The sequence below is a fragment of the Diabrotica virgifera genome, chromosome 7 (assembly GCF_917563875.1).
Source record: "Diabrotica virgifera virgifera chromosome 7, PGI_DIABVI_V3a".
In the NCBI taxonomy this organism is placed as follows: Eukaryota; Metazoa; Arthropoda; class Insecta; order Coleoptera; family Chrysomelidae; genus Diabrotica; species Diabrotica virgifera.
This window is the reverse complement of record NC_065449.1, coordinates 33,253,290-33,271,587: the sequence shown is the minus strand read 5'-3', so window position 1 is coordinate 33,271,587 and position 18,298 is coordinate 33,253,290. Positions and strand designations below refer to the sequence as shown.

Genomic DNA, 18,298 nt, shown 5'->3' with positions numbered 1-18,298 from the left:
AACTGCAAAAATCCCCGCTTGGGCTCCCCTACCATAAATATGACCCACTCTCAAAAAGTTTAAAACGTTCATTTGACGTGACTAATTGGGTGCATTTTAACGTGCTTGATTCACAATATAATATATTGCTAATATACACGGGTTCGATCCCCAGTGCATATTTTTATTTTTTATTTTTTTATATATTTTATGATTATAAGTACCTATATATTAAATAAAAAAAATCAGAAAATACGTATTTAGTTAAAAATGTTTGCCAACAATTGTTCATTAAGTATTTTCTATGGGAAATAAGCCACAATTTTACTAAAAAATGAATTTATTAACGTTTCGAAGCCCAAATCGGGTTTCGTTGTCAAAATACAAAATACTATTAAAATAAACAAAAATGTTGGTGCTAAGTAAAAAAATTCTTCTAATAATTTATGTAATCTGACTCATTTATATTGGCAATTCAGACTTTTTTTCCTGGTTTTTCCTCGTGATTTACTATGGAATCTCTAACGCGAGAATTTTACTGTCATCGTTGCATTTGGTTGTCTTTTTAAAGACAGATCACATGCTATGATTTTTTGCGACGGATATTCTTGAGTTGGGATTGATCTCATGTAATCGAATGAACTATCTTTTAGTAAAGTCGTCCCAGGAACGCAACTCATAAATATTGGCGACATCATTTGAAAGTCTTCTACTTTAAAATGTATAATATACGTCTGAATTGCCAATATAAATGAGTCAGATTAAATAAATTATTAGAAGAATTTTTTTACTTAGCAACAACATTTTTGTTTATTTTAATAGTATTTTGTATTTTGACAACGAAACCCGATTTGGGCTTCGAAACGTTAATAAATTCATTTTTTAGTAAAATTGTGTCTTATTTCCCCTAGAAAATACTTAATTATAAAAATGCCACAAGGAAATAGCTTCAGAACAACATTAACAATTGTTCACAAATCATTTCTTTGTAGCATTTTTCAACGTGTTTATTTTTGTTTTATTCTTTTATTTTTTCAATTTTTGGTATTGATTTAATAAACATTTTTGGAAAGTAGTAATTATTAAAATTAGTTTATTATTTAACTAAAATTAAAATAAACTGTTTAACGTATATTGATTTCATTGAAATTATACCGGGTGTCCACTTATATTTTCCCCCATTTTAACTGCCTATAACTTCTAAACGGCTTAAGATAGAAATATGCGGTTTTCGCTGAAATGTTTTATTTTAGTAAAAGTTTTGTCTGAATGGACTGAATTTTTTATATCGCTTTCAAATACGAAAAGAAAAATGGCGGATTAAAAAAAAAACGTTGTTGACTTTTTTTTAATGGAACACCCAGTATATTTTTTTGTAAATTGAAAGAAAAGTCATTCACCTATCCAGTGCTATAAAGTTTTTCAAAATCAGTTGTCAAATCACTGGGTAATTAATTTTTAAAATGAGAGGTGCAACGTGGATATCATATACCTAAATAACATAATATGTGATTTCCACATGGCATCTCTCATTTTAAAAATTAATTGCTCAGTAATTTGACCACCGATTTAAAAAAAAAATTATATCGTTGGATAGGGAAATGACCTTTTTTTCAAGTTTTTAGGTAAATGACCATTTTTTACGTCGCTTTTAAAAAAAATGGCGGATTTTTGGAAAAAAAATACGTTGTTGACTTTTTTTATTGAAACACCCAGTATATTTTTTGTAGCTTGAAAAACGGTCATTTACCTATCCAGCGATATTAAATTTTTTAAAATCTGTTGTCAAATGACTGAGCAAATAATTTTTAAAATGAAAGATGCAATGTGGAAATCACATAACAATATCCTTTTGCTAAGTTATGTTATTTAGGTATGTGATATCCACATTGCACCGCTCATTTTAAAAATTAATTACTTAGTGATTTGACAACCGATTTTGAAAAACTTTATATTGCTGGATAGGTGAAACACCTTTATTTCAATTTACAAAAAAATATACTGGGTGTTCCATTAAAAAAAAGTCAACAACATTTTTTTTTAAATCCGCCATTTTTCTTTTCGTATTTGAAAGCGATATAAAAAATTCAATCCATTCAAACAAAACTTTTACTAAAATAAAACATTTTATCGAAAACCGCATATTTCTATCTTAAGCCGTTTAGAAGTTATGGGCAGTTAAAATGGGGGAGAATATAAGTGGACACCCGGTATAATAGAAGTATAACTTCTTACGTGCGTATAAAGTACACACACACAATATTTTTTTTCATAAGCTTAATATTCTGTATTTACCCCTTACTCGTATTCAGAAGAGAGCTAATTTAACCACAGACATATTAATTTTCTATACTTCTTTTTCACACTTTATTTCTCAGTTGACAACTCCCTTTCCAATTCTGTCAAAGTTTAACTACGGATCATTTAAAAATTTATCTAATTTTAGTAATAATTATATTCACTTTATCCTTACCTATCTGCTATATTGTATTTAATTTTAATTTTAAAAAAATGGCAAGGAAGCTTTTAATACATTTTGATGTTGTCTAGTATACCATTTTAATATGTGATTCTATTTTGAAATAAACTAAGAAAATTCTGTTCCTCTTTTTCGGAGGGATTTGACCTTAATCGGCATAGTCGACGATGAAAACCACGTGGGAATAAACCTCCAACTTCATCTGCTTTTAAAGACACAACGACTACTTCAAGACACTAACATGACTAACATCCAAGGATTACACACTTCATCTGGAGCCAAAAATATCCAAGTAAAATTTAATAAAAAATTTTGGCCTGGTAAAAGGTATATTAGTTTAAAAATCCCCTATAGGGCTACAAACATAGAAACAAAACGTTTTCGCTCTGTAACAAAAGCATCATCAGTGTTACAAGAACTCTGTTGCCTGTCACCTGTTGTAACATAATGACCTAAAGTTACCTTTTGACCCACTTACCACGTGTGGGAGTCATATGTTGCCCTAGGGCCGTAGCCATAGGAATTTTATCCATCCTTTGGATTTTGCCATGTTAGCAACTATATAAGGCTTTTAGTCTGTTTTTGAAAGGGTTTGACCTTTGTATTTTTTGGTTGGCTCACCATGTTCTTGTAACACTGATGATGCTCTTGTTACAGAGCGAAAACGTTTTGTTTCTATGTTTGTAGCCCTATAGGGGCTTTTTAAACTAATATACCTTTTACCAGGCCAAAATTTTTTATTAAATTTTACTTGTAATTAATGGTATACAGCCAGCTACAGGAAATTTTGGCTAGTGGATCCAAAAATATCCAGCTCCAACTTCCACACAGAAACAAACAATACATCGACGCCATACCTAGGTATCATTCCATCTTTGTAAAGCTATAGGCAGGGTTTGCTTGTACACATGATTAGTACATTTTATACTTTATTGTCCCAATCTAACTTTCCATTGTTCATATCTTCGATCAAGACAAATCGAACTAGGCGAAGCGATGACCGTAAGCTCCCATAGTTAGTTGGAGTTTTGATTCATTAACTGGTTAAAAGTTGAAAAAATGAATCATCTCAGCGTTCCTATTGGCAACCTTAGGTTAAGGCTCCTACAGCAAAGAAATTGTTTGATCTGTATATATATATGCTGCTCTTGCTACTTCTGTTTGGAATTTTATTTTATGTAAAGAATCAAGCGCTTTGGTTAAGCGGTCCTCTACTTACCAGTTATTTCTGTACCACTGACCCAGTGATCTAGAAGTATATAATGGGCCAGTAATGACATTCACTTTTTTTAGAGGATTAGATTCAGAATATTCTAAAAACGGTCAAAAACTCAGATCTTCTCAGATTAAAGACTGTTTGATCGGACAAAGCCAGGAACTCAACGATATCATTGCTTTTGCTCTGAAATGAAATCATTTAATGCTAAGCATCATATATTTTAGCTATACACATACATCAGCCAAGCCTAAACTCTACATCAACCAAGAAAAAATGAAACAAGTTCAAGAATTTTGCTACCTAGGCAGTATAATCAGGGCAAAAGGTGGAGCTCAAGCAGATATTAAACAGAGAATACGAAAATCACATGCCTTTGGGACCTTAGCAAATATATGGAGATCAACACGGATTAGCCAAAATACTAAAATAAGGCTATTTAATAGTAACGTGAAAACTGTACTACTTTATGGGAGTAACACATGGGCAATAACTGACGGAAATGTAAATAAAATCCAAGTTTTTGTAAATATATGTATACGTAAAATTCTAAAGGTATATTGGCCCAATACCATAACAAATGATGGAGCAAAACCAAACAAGAACCCATCAGAACAACAATAAAGAGGAAAAGATGGAACTGGCTGGGATACACTCTGAGGAAAGAAAATGCAGACATAACAAAACAAGCACTCAAAACGAAGAAGCAGAGGACGCCCGACCAATTCATGGAGGAGTACCATTGAAGAAGACTACAAAAGTATGAAGAAAACCTGGGGAGAAATAGCAGCCATGGCCAGAAATAGAGGGGAATGGAGAAGCTTCGTGGATGCTCTATGCTCCTTCACGGTGTAACAGAATTGGATATACGTATCATAGATTTTAAAAGCCTATTGCCAATTTTTCTTTAAAATACACTTATCCAACGAAGTTACTGAAATATGGAACTGACTGGTTCTGACATTATGGAACTGACTGGTTCTGACATATGGAACTGAAACATGAACTTTTAACAACAAGAGAGTCCACAAAATCTTAGTGACTCAGAGAGCTATGGAACGGAGAATACTCATCATTAAACTCAGCGATCGCAAACCCAATGAATAAATACGAAGACGATGAAAAATAAAAGATGGAATCCAAAATATTGCCATGTTAAAATGGAATTGGGCAGGACACATAGGAAGAATGGAAGACAACCGGTGGACAAAGCAGATTGTGTAATGACGATCAAGAACAAAAAAAAAAGAAGTAGAAGCAGACCTCTAACCAGATGGAGTGATGACATCAAGCGAATTGGTATTCAGACTAGATTTTACACCAATAGTGTTGGTTTTTTTTTAGAATTTAGTATTTAATAGCATACGACAATTATTAATAGCATACATGATTTATCAGTTTCTCTTTTTGTAAGTATTACAATAATAATAGTTACTGATTTAACCAGAAATATATACAAGTGGTTTTCACGTACCAAGATTTTCCATGCTTTGAGTTAATAAAGCTTCAAAGGTGTGCAAGCTGTAACTTTCGGCATCCATTCCTTTAGCTAACGTGTTTCTAAGATGCATCTCATATTCTAGGAGAAGTCTGCTAGTTGGAGATCCGGGCGTTGGGGTTGTATTAGCGTTCTGAAATATACAGGAAAAGTTAAGAAACATATGTTTACAAAATAAAATAAAGTTCGATTCCAAAGCTTGTCTTTATAGTTGGTTTGTGTTTAGTTTACTACAGTTCATATGCAGTTCGTGTGGATGAAATTCTTATACCATAGGTCCTTAAGCTTTCTTGTATCTATTATAGAAGTTCTTGAATGGCTTTTAATGTTTCCAAGTTAGAGTGTTGTGACGATAATATAATTTTATCGTCTAGAGTACGCTGCGTCCCTCTCGGGCGCCAATGTAACGTTGTGGTTCTTTTTGATGCTCCGAGGAACAAAATACAGTCGTAGACAAAGGTTCGCTTTTTAAAACATTTTTATTTAGAATCAAAACATACAATGGATAAGATAATTAGCCTTAATTACGCGTTAATTTCGTTAATAAAATATATTCATAATCTGCGCATCGAATTTTAGGTTCGGGTCGATGTGACGATATTTTGTACATGAATGAATAATTTTGACGATCGCGTGGATCAGGAATTACTTTTATTAATAAGAAATGGGCGTATAAGGAGAGGACATCTCGCTCAACTCGCCAGGGAAAAAGTCATGTAGGGAAATACGATCACCGCTCGTATAAGGAAAGGTAAAAGGAAAAACCGTCGGATTCGTTCAGCGCACTACCGCGACGGGGGAAAATGGTCGGGATAACTCACCTCTTATACCTCGTAGTTGTTTATTCTTTCGATCAACGTTCCAAGAATAATAATCAACTAGGCTTTTCGTTCCGTCTTTTGTATCGTCCGAGACGGTATAAAAACACGTTTTACTTAATTCATTGGCGTACTCTAGACGATAAAATTAAATTATCGTCACAGTGTAATCCTGGCGATAAGTGGATTGTGATCTGAAGCCAGAAGTCTGCTCCAGGATATACTTTCACGTCTTAACAGCGTTAAGGTAGCTTTAATTTATCATGATGTAGTCTATTTAGTTCCTAAATACTTTCTGTGATGTATCTGCATGCAATCACCATGTATACAGCAATGAACAGAGCTGAGTTCGTTATCAGTAGATGGGGGCAGATTACTTTAGTAATCACGTAACTTCATGCGAGCACCATAGAGGGAAGCCTCCCCTCCTTCATCCGTTATACTTCGTAAAGATGTGTGGTATTCGATGTATCATTGCTATTCATTCTTCTCTTCTTGGGCGTGGTGTGCTGCCTCAGACAGATAGTAACCGAAGGTGCTTCGGGAGAGAGGGAAGTAATGTCTATCGTATCCATGAATAACAAACAAACGTTTTAATTCTACTTAAAACTTACCTGAGGGTGCATATGTCGATGTCGGCCATAGTGATGTGACGATTGTTCTGGATCAGAATTTCCGTTACTTGAGCTAGGGGTAGTAGCATAGCATTGGTTGTCAAATATTACATTATCGGAAGGTGGTGAAAAGTCTCCACCTGCTCCTCTCTCTAATTCTAAATAAAGCCCTCGTCCAGGGTATCCTCGGCCTATTTCATGGGATGATCTAAAGGAAGACCTAAAACAGTGATTAAAAATTTATTACTTAATATTATTAGGTTATGTTAGGTTCAATATGAGTTGGTTGTCAATTGTCAACCAACCTTAATATATTTTATCCACAATCAGGTTGAACAGTAGAGGGCTGAGGTAGTGTCTCTGTCTTTCTAAATTACAACCCTCACTTGGATGAGTGAGTTGTTCTTTTATTTTTACTATTAGTTGTGCTGGTAGTAGTCCAGAGAAATAATATTTTTGACACATCCTCGTGACACATCCCCCTCCAGGCCGAAACTAATTTTTTTGAGTAGTATGGACATCTATATTATTAACCTTTATGTTTCCTGCAGCTGCTTTTGATGATATACATAGTTATAAACAAATAAAAATCAAAAAACCATCAATTTTCTCTTTTTTCGTCTACAACCAAAAAGTTAAGTACTTTAAACAAATTTGTGAGTAAGAAACTGATAAATCGTCTAAAAATTTTCAATATGGCGTTCGCTGAATATGTCTATCCTTATTAGTTGCTTAGAAAATTGCATAATAAATCATACATTTTGAGTTTTTATAAATATTCATAATTTATGTAAAAATTAACTTAGAACCTTCTTGTTACACGAATTGCTGAGACTTCTGGTGCTTAAATTATATTTTAAATTTCAAAGCAATTAGTCAAATAGTTTTTTTTTGTGTAAATTTGATGGCCTTGGCTGAGCCAATTAGCCAGACATTTTAGTCAAATAGTTTAAAAGTTATTTAATTTGTTTATCCCAAATTCATTTCTTTGCAACACTATAAGTCAGAAAATTATGAGGATATGGTAAGACTTCTGACAGTTTATGGAAGAAGATAATTTATACTATTGACTTAATAAAAAAATGACAAAAAGTAATTTTAAACAGTGTGCAAAAAACTCGTCGATTTTTTGCTTACTTATAAACAATTAGAATAACTTTTTAACCGTTACCCGTAGAAAAATTATTTTTCATATTTGGAAAGGAATTTGGAATTTTTATACACATTTAGAAAGAAAAACAATTGTCCTAGGACATCTAGGGACGAAGTTAGCCCCCCTTTTTTTTAATTCATATGTTTTTGCAAAATAATTTTGCAGTATCTAGAATTATTTTTTCTCATTTTTTTTTATTAAGTTAATAGTATAAATCTTCTACTTTCCTGAACTATCCAAAGTATTAGTGTAACTTCATCATTTTCTGACTTATAGCGTTGCAAAAAAAATTAATTTGGGATAAACAAATTAAATACCTTTTAAATTATTTGATCAGTTGCTATGAAATTTAGGGTATGATTTAAGCACCAGAAGTCTCAGCATTCGGTGTAATAAAAACGTTCTAAGTTAATTTTTACTTAAGTTATGAATATTTATAAAAGGTCAAAATTTATGATTTATTTTGCAATTTTATAAGCAACCAATAAGATAGGATAAGATAGGTTGCAATAAGCAACCAGGATAGACATTTAGACATATTCAGCGAACGCCATATTGAAGTTTTTTATACGATTTATGAGTTTCTCACTCTCAAATTTGTTTAAAATACTTAACTTTTTGGTTATAGACGAAAAAAGAGAAAATTTACCGTTTTTTGATCTTTTTGATCTTCATTTGTTTATAACTATATATATATATATATATATATAGAATTGGTAAGTACAGCTGTATTAATAACAAAAGTTTATTCTCTCGTGTAAAAGATCATACACCAACTATGTACACAACCAATACGATCTATAAACTACCGTGTTTAGGCTGCGACGGTTGCTATATTGGACAAACAAGCCAATGGCTGAAACAACGTATTACTCAACACAAAAGTGACTGCCAGAAATATAAAAATACATGCGCTGTAGTCGATCACTGCATCAACACAGGTCATCAGTTTGACTATACCAATGTTGAAATACTACAAACAGTACAACACTATAAAAACAGGCTATTTCTCGAAATGTGTTACATCACAAAAACAAAAAATGTAATTAATTATAAGGCTGACACCAACCAACTCAGCAATATATACTGCAATATTCTGCAATCTATTTAATTAGATTATTGATACAACATTTACCAATTATACTTATTTTATCTATACACATAAACTAGTCATTAGTGTACATTTTTTATCATTTTATCTATATTTAATTTGTTTCATTTCAAAAATGTTAGTCTAATTGTAAGAGTGTGTGACCAATGTTTGTTTTGTTCATTTGTCAACAATTCCACATTGTAAGTAGTGTTTTATGTAATTTTTCTTATGTTGCTTATACCTTTGTTTCTTGTAAATTTGTAGTGCACTTCTGATGAAGTCAACAATCAGTTGACGAAATATTAAGTGACAAAAAAATAGAATTGTTTTAATTCCTGACCGACAGAACCCGAAAAAATACCAAAATTTTATATATATATATGTTTGGCTATACCATACTGATGACGACTAATAAGTCAGAAACACGTGTCTGTGGTTGCATTCCATCTTATGCATATTTTGTATATATATATATATATATATATATATATATATATATATATATATTAATGTGATATTCAAAGATCGGTGTGCTCAAAGCAATTGATTAGATAATTAATTAATTAAATTTAATTTTAATGATGCACTTATGATTTAATCACACTATTTAATGCTCTAATCTCAGGGTTTTATATTCTCGTGCTTCAATATCTCCTTTGCTTTACATATGATAAATAAGGTCAAAGACTAACGGAATAAAACACATATATGGTACAAAAACATCTATTGAAATAAATTCACCCTCAAAATATCCTCTAAAAATAATATCTCCTATTCTGATTATTGAAATACTCCTACCACTATCTAAAGTACTTATTGAAATTTGCGTTATGAATAATTCTACAAAAAAAAAATAAAACTGTCTCTCGGATGATGAGTTGTCCAAATTCTTGTCTCTGGTCGCCTACAATTTACTCTTAGCAGCCCCCTATGTAGTCAGCAATCTCGCAACAAACTATTGCAAGCCTATTGTCATCAATGACCCCCTACAGATGCACGTATCTTTCAAAAAAACAATGCTAGCCTTTTCTCCTCTCAATAAACTGAATCTATTTCTCGTTCCGGCATGCAACGGTGACTCTTGGAATATAAGTAGAACAATATAACTTACAATGCTTTACGTGATGAGCCTCCGTCAGGACACTTATTTCAACAAACTCACAGCTATTCATTTATCTGCCTTACTACTTCAGGAGACTCTCAGAGATCACCACTATTCGACTTGACGATCATTTAACAACTATCGTCTAGAATCACATTCGTTTAAAGGCCAGCACTAAACAGTAACGTTGAAAAAATTATTCTACCGTAAAATTAAATTATGTAAAAAATTATGAAAGTCCACTGACAACGATTCCAAAGAATTAAATTCCAAATTGTCAATGTCAGATTCAACACCAACTTTTCCTACCATTAGAAATTTCCTAAAACTAATTACATGCCAATCGGTTTTTAAGGAGATTACATTCATTTAAATTTCTAAATACAATTGTTCCCTAACCCGGTCTCATTGTCCAAACACATAACCACTTCCTTATCATACTAACTGTACAAAGAAAATACTTAATCCCTATTTAAATTTTGTTTACCTACGGCCATCCAAAGATAATTGACTTTCATTTCTTCGAAATGAATTTTGGTATATTTTTATTATATGTTTTAACTTTTCTAAAATATTAAGATCGAAACCATATTAATTCAAATTTTACATATCTTAACAACTCCCCGCCATTTGATTTGCCGAAAAACTCTGTTGTTTATTTAAATGACACAAGTTTTTTTTAGGATCAAATTATTCCATTATGTTACCAAACTCTACTCATGATACTTATAAATGTCGTGAATGTTAAAAATACCCCGTATCTTGCCTGTCTCTATATGCGCTAATTCATAACTATTTACCCCATTTTCCGTATTGACCCTATATGGACCTTCAAATACCGGCATCAATTTAGCACAAATACCATTTTGTAAATTGGACACCCTTAGTGCCCTCACTAAAACTTTATCCCCTTTCTGGAATGTAACCGGCCTTCTTCTTCGGGTCCTCTCTTGCCTTTGGAGATATTTCTCTCCACTTCGTCTCAATCTTCGTTGAACCACCTCGATCACTTCTTCGTATTGTCTGGGGGCGGTGTCTTCCCACGGTCTCGTAGGCATTGTTCCTTTCATTACATATAAAGGCGTCTCCTTGGTAACCGTATTTGGTGCACAGTTCAAATACGTCTCTATTTCAAACACTTTTCTGTCCCAATGTCGATGATGTTCTTCCGCAGCAATTCTTAGAAATTTTGTGACTTCTTGTATAAAACGCTCTGATGGGTTGCTCTGTGGATGTCGGATGCTTACAAATTTTGTATTTATGCCTCTCTCTCTTAATTCCCCTTTAAAACGGTCGTTCCTAAAGTATGTTGCATTGTCCAACAAAATATTGTCTGGTCTTCCCACTGTTTCGATAAAATCGTCTATCTTCCGAAGTATTTCAGCTCCTTTCGTGGTTCTACATGGGTACAGTTTTAAATACTTTGAAAAAACATCCACCATAACTAATATGTGTTTATTCCTCTGTGTTGTTGTTATTAAATCGCTCAACATATCAATGGCGACAATATCCAGTTTCTTCCGAGCTATGACGTTTTTTGTGATGTTTTCGTTTTTGAAATTCTTACTTTTACACTTTTGGCATGTCTCGCAATTTCGAGTCATCTCTTTGGCTATTGTATAGTCCTTTCGACAAATGTAGTTCTCCCTGAACATAAGCCACACCTTCCTGCTTCCAATGTGTCCGTTGTCACAGTGTAATTTTGCTAAAACTTCTTTTGCCATCTGTTCCTTGATTACATATAGTTCTCTACCATCGACCCTCTTAAAATATAAGTTATCCTCTTGTTCGACCCTTTGCTTTTCTCTTTCATCCAGTTGTTCCTGATTTTCCCTGATCTGAGCCAAAGAAAATAAGCCTGCTTCTTCTCTCATTATGTTCATGCCAACGTGGAGAGTTTTGTGGTCCTCTTTGCGGAATTGTTCATCTCTCGTCAACGCATCAGCCAAGATATTGTCAGTTCCTTTGATATATTTAAATTCAAAATCATACTCTTGAAGTAAAAGAATGCCCCTATGAATTCTATTATTTACCAGCCTATTTTTCATTATATGTATCAAAGCTGCATGGTCTGTTTCAATGGTGAATTTTGCCCCTAGTAGGTAAAACCGTAATTTATTTACACAAAATAACACACTGGCGAACTCTAATTCAGTAACGCTGTACTTTCTCTCATATGTTTTGGTTACACGGGAGACAAAACAGATTGGCACCTCTACATCGTCTTGGATCTGTGATAACACCCCTGCGAATTTTGTTATGGAAGCATCGGTCCGGAGAATGAAAGGTTGATCATATCTTGGGTGGTGTACTCTTACAGCTGTGGAGAAAGCTCCTTTTAAATTTTTGAAAGCCATTTCTTGTTCCGTTCCCCATTTCCACCTAACATTTTTCTTAAGTAATGCTATCAACGGTATTTCTTTTGTGCTGATGTCTGGTATTAGTTTTTTGAAATAGTTTACCATTCCCAAAAATCCCCGCAATGTTTTTAAATTGGTTGGCCTAGCGTAGTTATTTATAATTTCGATTCTATCTTCTGCAAGACTAATCCCTTTTGTGTCTAATTTGAATCCTAAATACAGTATTTCCTTTTGGAAAAACTGACACTTTTTAATATTTAATTTCAATCCCGCTTGATCCAGTTCTTCTAGCACAGTGTGAATATGTCGTAGATGGCTTGTTATATCTGGTGAGAAAATTAATAAATCATCTATGTAATGTACAACAAATTCTCCATGCCTATTTAAGATTGTGTTCAATGCGCGAACAAAAGCAGCGCATGCACTCTGTAGGCCAAATGGTACCACCCTAAATCGGTATACCACTCCGTCGATCGAAAAAGCGGTATAATTTCGACATTTCTCTGCCAAAGGTATTAACCAAAAACTATGTTTCAAATCGATTTTGGAAAAAATGTGTGACCCTGTGATTCGTCCAAATATGGCTTCGATGTTCAAAGGCGCTTCGTATTGCGCGATTGTGTGTGAATTAATGTTTCTTGCATCTAAACATAATCGCAAATCACCACTCGATTTTTTAACGCATACTATCGGGTTGATATATGGAGAGTCACATCTTTCTATCACCTTGTCTTCGATCATTTTTTCAATTTCCTGTCCGACGCTTTGCCTGTATTTATACGGGATTGGATATGTCTTGGATTTAAAATTTTCTAAGTTTTTAACTTTAAAAGAATGTTCATAATTTTTAGCCACTCGGCTTTCTTCATTAATCAAATCTCCATAATTTTCTAGAATCTTCTCTACTTCCTTTTCCATGTTTTCTCCACATTTTAATTTTCTTTCATCCTCATTTTGTTCGCATGTATTCACTGTCCATAATATTTCTTCATAAAATTCTGGATTCTCGTCCATTATTGCCATTTCTTCTCTGTCCTCATCCTTTATTTCTTCTTCTGTTTTTTTTTATCTTCAATTTCCATTTGGTATCCCGAGCACCATGTTTTTACTGCTTTCATTTCTCTTATGAGAACTTCCTTTTCTTCCTGCTTCCTTTCTGTTTTATCGTCGATTGCCGACAATTCTTCCGTACCTTCGATTTCCTGTCTTTCTCTTTTATCCACCTTGTTTTCCTTCTTTCTTTTTGAACTCTTCTTCTTTTTCTTCCTTCTTTTTTTTTCTGGTTGATTTTTTTTTTGTACTTTCGGTTTTTCCTCTACAGTCATATTGATTTCTTTATGTTTTTCCTGTTCATTTATCTTTTCAACAATTATTTTCCTATCTATTTCCATTTCTTCTTCTATGTTGTCTGGTTCTGCTCTGATTTCCAGTTTATTCTCCGAAAAATTTATGGTGATATGTTTTTCACTCAATTCATCAATTCCCGCTATCATATCATGGTTTAAATCTTCGATCACCACACATTGCATAAAATAGTATTTGTCTCCCACTCTGATCCGCACTCCCAAACCTTCATTTACTGTCGTCAATTTTTTGTTGTTTGCACCCACTAAAGCAACCCTAGGAATTTTATACACAAATCTGTCCAAATTTAATTCTTTTACTAGTTTCTTATTGATTAACGATATCTCCGATCCAGAATCAATCAAAATTTTAATCGCTTTATGTTTTATAAATGCATCTAAGAATATTAAATTTGAATTAGAACTTTGTCTTTCATTTCCCGCCAACTGTATAAACTCTCTCGGATGACAAAATATACCGGAGAGTTGTTTATGTTTGTTCAGTGGATGCTTTATTGAAAATCCTGTCTGGATTCATTGCATACATCTTCTTCCTCGTTTTCTATTGTTACATGATTCATCTCCCTTCTATTTTGTCGTTGGAAATTCTGATTGTTTCTACCGTCCCTTTGTTCGTTCGTATTCCTAGTCGGAGGATTTTGTGCATCTCTGTTTCTGTTGTGATTTTCATATGTTCTATTTTTTGCGTGATTCCTGTTATCATAATTTTGTTGTCTATTGTAATTTTGGTATTCTCTCGGCCTATCTTCGTTTGTTGATTGGGCATGTCGGTTTCTCTGGTCATAATTTGATTGATACCTTCTTGCCGGTCCATTATATTGTTCATGTTGTCTTCTGTTTCGCATTTCTCTTCTTTTTGCTTCCCTTACTTGAAGGAATTGGCACAAACTATCAATATCTTGATAGTTTCTCAAAATCACGTGGTCCTCCAGCGTTTCTTCGAAATGTCTGCTTATCATTTCTACCAGTTGTTCGGTAGAGTATTTGTAGTCTAGATATTTGGAATTGTTATATATCTGCAAAGCATATCTTTCTTCCGATATTCCCATTTTCTCGTGATATCTTCCATTCTGTAGCTCTTGGTTGATTTCCCTCTGTTTAACTTTCCCCCAGAAATAGTTGAGAAATTTATTTTCGAAATCTGTCCAATTTTCAAACTCATCTTCTTTACTTTCATACCATAACGCTGCTCCTTCTTTCAGATGGTTTCTAATTGTTTCTTTGCAGTCGTCAAAATATCTAATATGTTGCAATTTGGTTTTCAAATTTTTAACAAATGGTACTGGGTGTGTTTTTCTAATATCCCCTCCAAATTGTATTTTCGCGTCGCTTGTACCAAGGATAATCATTTCCCTTCTTTCTCCACAATTCTGTTGATTCTTGAGTTCCGCAATTTGTTTTTCGTTTTGCTTAAATTTTTCTTCTATTTCTCGCCTGTCTTCTTGTATTGCATTTTCAAATTTGCTTTCTAACTGTTCTAATTCCATCTTCTGCACAGTCTTAATATCCTTCATTTTAGTTTCTATTTCTTCTCGTTGCATCTTCAGTTTCCTTTCTGTTTCTTCTCTAACTTTTTCTAAACAGGCTTTCACTTCATTTTCATATTTTTCCAAACGCTTTTCCAATTTGCCATCATTCTCTTCCAATTTCTGTTCTATTCTCTGTGATATTTCTCTTTGTGTTTCTTCCATTTTTTGTTGTGATATTTCCATGGCTCGTTTTGCTTCCTGTTGATTTTTCTCTATTTTTTGTTGTGTTTCTTCCATGGCTCGTTTTGATTCCTGTTGATTTTCTTGCATTGTCCTTTTTGTTTCCTGTTGATTTCTATCCATTTGTTGTGATTGGAGTTGCATCAGTTGCAATAGTTTCTCTATTCCTGTTAATTCCTGTTCTTTTCTCTCCATAATCGTTGTATCTCCTTCATTACCCAATCCTTCTTCAACAATTTTTTCCTCTTCTCTGTTATTCTCTCTGCTTTCTTGCATTTTGCTTTGCCTCCTTGTGGTCGACATGTTGTTTCTTTTTGTTACTGTTTTCTTTGTCCCCGCCAAATGTGAAATTTTACAACACTCTATAAGTTGCAGAACACGACAAATATTTCTCCCCAAATTTAATAAATTTTCGCCACAAATATCAAATATGCAATCAGTAAATTTCAAAATAAATATCAAATGTACGATTGGTAAAAATATTAAATAATTCAATAGCAGTAAATATCAACTACCTACGATCAATCCATAAATCAAAAATATTTTTACACCTGGAAAAATTGTCAAATTATCTCTGGATCACCTGTAGTTATTCCTTATCTCTTTCCCTACCATCAAATGCAAAGCTGCGATATTTTTTAAGCCACCACGTTCTGGGCTCCAGTTAATGTGATATTCAAAGATCGGTGTGCTCAAAGCAATTGATTAGATAATTAATTAATTAAATTTAATTTTAATGATGCACTTATGATTTAATCACACTATTTAATGCTCTAATCTCAGGGTTTTATATTCTCGTGCTTCAATATCTCCTTTGCTTTACATATGATAAATAAGGTCAAAGACTAACGGAATAAAACACATATATGGTACAAAAACATCTATTGAAATAAATTCACCCTCAAAATATCCTCTAAAAATAATATCTCCTATTCTGATTATTGAAATACTCCTACCACTATCTAAAGTACTTATTGAAATTTGCGTTATGAATAATTCTACAAAAAAAAATAAAACTGTCTCTCGGATGATGAGTTGTCCAAATTCTTGTCTCTGGTCGCCTACAATTTACTCTTAGCAGCCCCCTATGTAGTCAGCAATCTCGCAACAAACTATTGCAAGCCTATTGTCATCAATGACCCCCTACAGATGCAAGTATCTTTCAAAAAAACAATGCTAGCCTTTTCTCCTCTCAATAAACTGAATCTATTTCTCGTTCCGGCATGCAACGGTGACTCTTGGAATATAAGTAGAACAATATAACTTACAATGCTTTACGTGATGAGCCTCCGTCAGGACACTTATTTCAACAAACTCACAGCTATTCATTTATCTGCCTTACTACTTCAGGAGACTCTCAGAGATCACCACTATTCGACTTGACGATCATTTAACAACTATCGTCTAGAATCACATTCGTTTAAAGGCCAGCACTAAACAGTAACGTTGAAAAAATTATTCTACCGTAAAATTAAATTATGTAAAAAATTATGAAAGTCCACTGACAACGATTCCAAAGAATTAAATTCCAAATTGTCAATGTCAGATTCAACACCAACTTTTCCTACCATTAGAAATTTCCTAAAACTAATTACATGCCAATCGGTTTTTAAGGAGATTACATTCATTTAAATTTCTAAATACAATTGTTCCCTAACCCGGTCTCATTGTCCAAACACATAACCACTTCCTTATCATACTAACTGTACAAAGAAAATACTTAATCCCTATTTAAATTTTGTTTACCTACGGCCATCCAAAGATAATTGACTTTCATTTCTTCGAAATGAATTTTGGTATATTTTTATTATATGTTTTAACTTTTCTAAAATATTAAGATCGAAACCATATTAATTCAAATTTTACATATCTTAACAATATATATATATATCATCAAAATCGGCTGCAGGAAACATATATGTTATTAATATAGATGTCCATACCGCTCAAAAAAATTTGGTTTCGACCTGGAGGGGGTTGTGTCACCAACAGGATATTTTTTTTCCTTATTTCTCTGAACTATAGGTATTTTCGATCATTTTTATTATTCCGAGAGATTATTACCTTGCGTGCAATAAGTAAGTAATATCCTTTAATTTGATCCTGCCAAATAATAATAAATGCCTTCTTAAGGTCAACAGTACATTTTCCTCTTACATATTCCGCTTAAACTTGCCTCATTATAAAGATAACTTCGGTGCATGATCTTCCCGACTGGGAACCTTGTTCTTCTTCTGCTAGTGTTATAATTCCATTCAGTTGATTTGTTATCAATTTTGTTGTTAATTTTTAGTGTTGTGTTTAATAGGTTAATTATTCCCCTGTAGTTTTCAGGAACCGATATGTCTCCCTTGTTGAAGAAAAGTATTAGGAAGCTTGATCTCCAATCTTGTGGTATTCTGTTTTGTTCTAATATTTTTTGAATTCGTTTTAATAGTTATTTGGTCATGTCTGGTCATCCATCTTTTAGAACTTCAGTATACTTTCCTCTCTTAGTGATTTTTTATTTTTTAGTTTCCCTAATGCTTTATTAACTACTTTATCTTCTTTGATTATTTCTTCGCTTGTCGTCACGTCTGTTGGTACGATAGGGCACCTTTAGCAGATAGGGAACGAGAGTACTCTGTCCATGTTTCCTTTTGAATGTGTCTCGTTTTTATTAGTTCTTTTATCTCTTGTATTTGTTCTCTGATCATTCTTAATGTTACTTTTTGTGCTCCGTATAAGTCGTGTTCTTGTTGTGTTTGTTGTGTTCTGGATTGTAAAAAGGCTTCCTTCTTATCTTATAATCCATATAAGTATTGGTATTATCCAGCCAATCTCTCTAGCTATATATACTCAGTGACATTAGAAGTGTTACACCAACATGGTACATTTTCATCAAGAATGAAACGATAACATTGGCTAGTAAAA

The 18,298-nt window shown here is 33.1% G+C and overlaps 1 protein-coding gene across 1 annotated transcript in view; it reads right to left on the bottom strand.

Moving 5' to 3' along the window:
* The window catches only part of LOC114337852 (protein still life, isoform SIF type 1), a 160,618-nt gene that overhangs the window by 18,835 nt on the left and 123,485 nt on the right, over positions 1–18,298 (bottom strand). Inside the window, exons 9-10 of the mRNA XM_050656121.1 lie at positions 6,605–6,824; positions 5,149–5,305 (exon numbers count right to left, since the gene is read on the bottom strand). Of these exons, the coding sequence (XP_050512078.1) occupies positions 5,149–5,305; positions 6,605–6,824 (377 nt within the window). The remainder of the gene's footprint in view (positions 1–5,148; positions 5,306–6,604; positions 6,825–18,298) is intronic.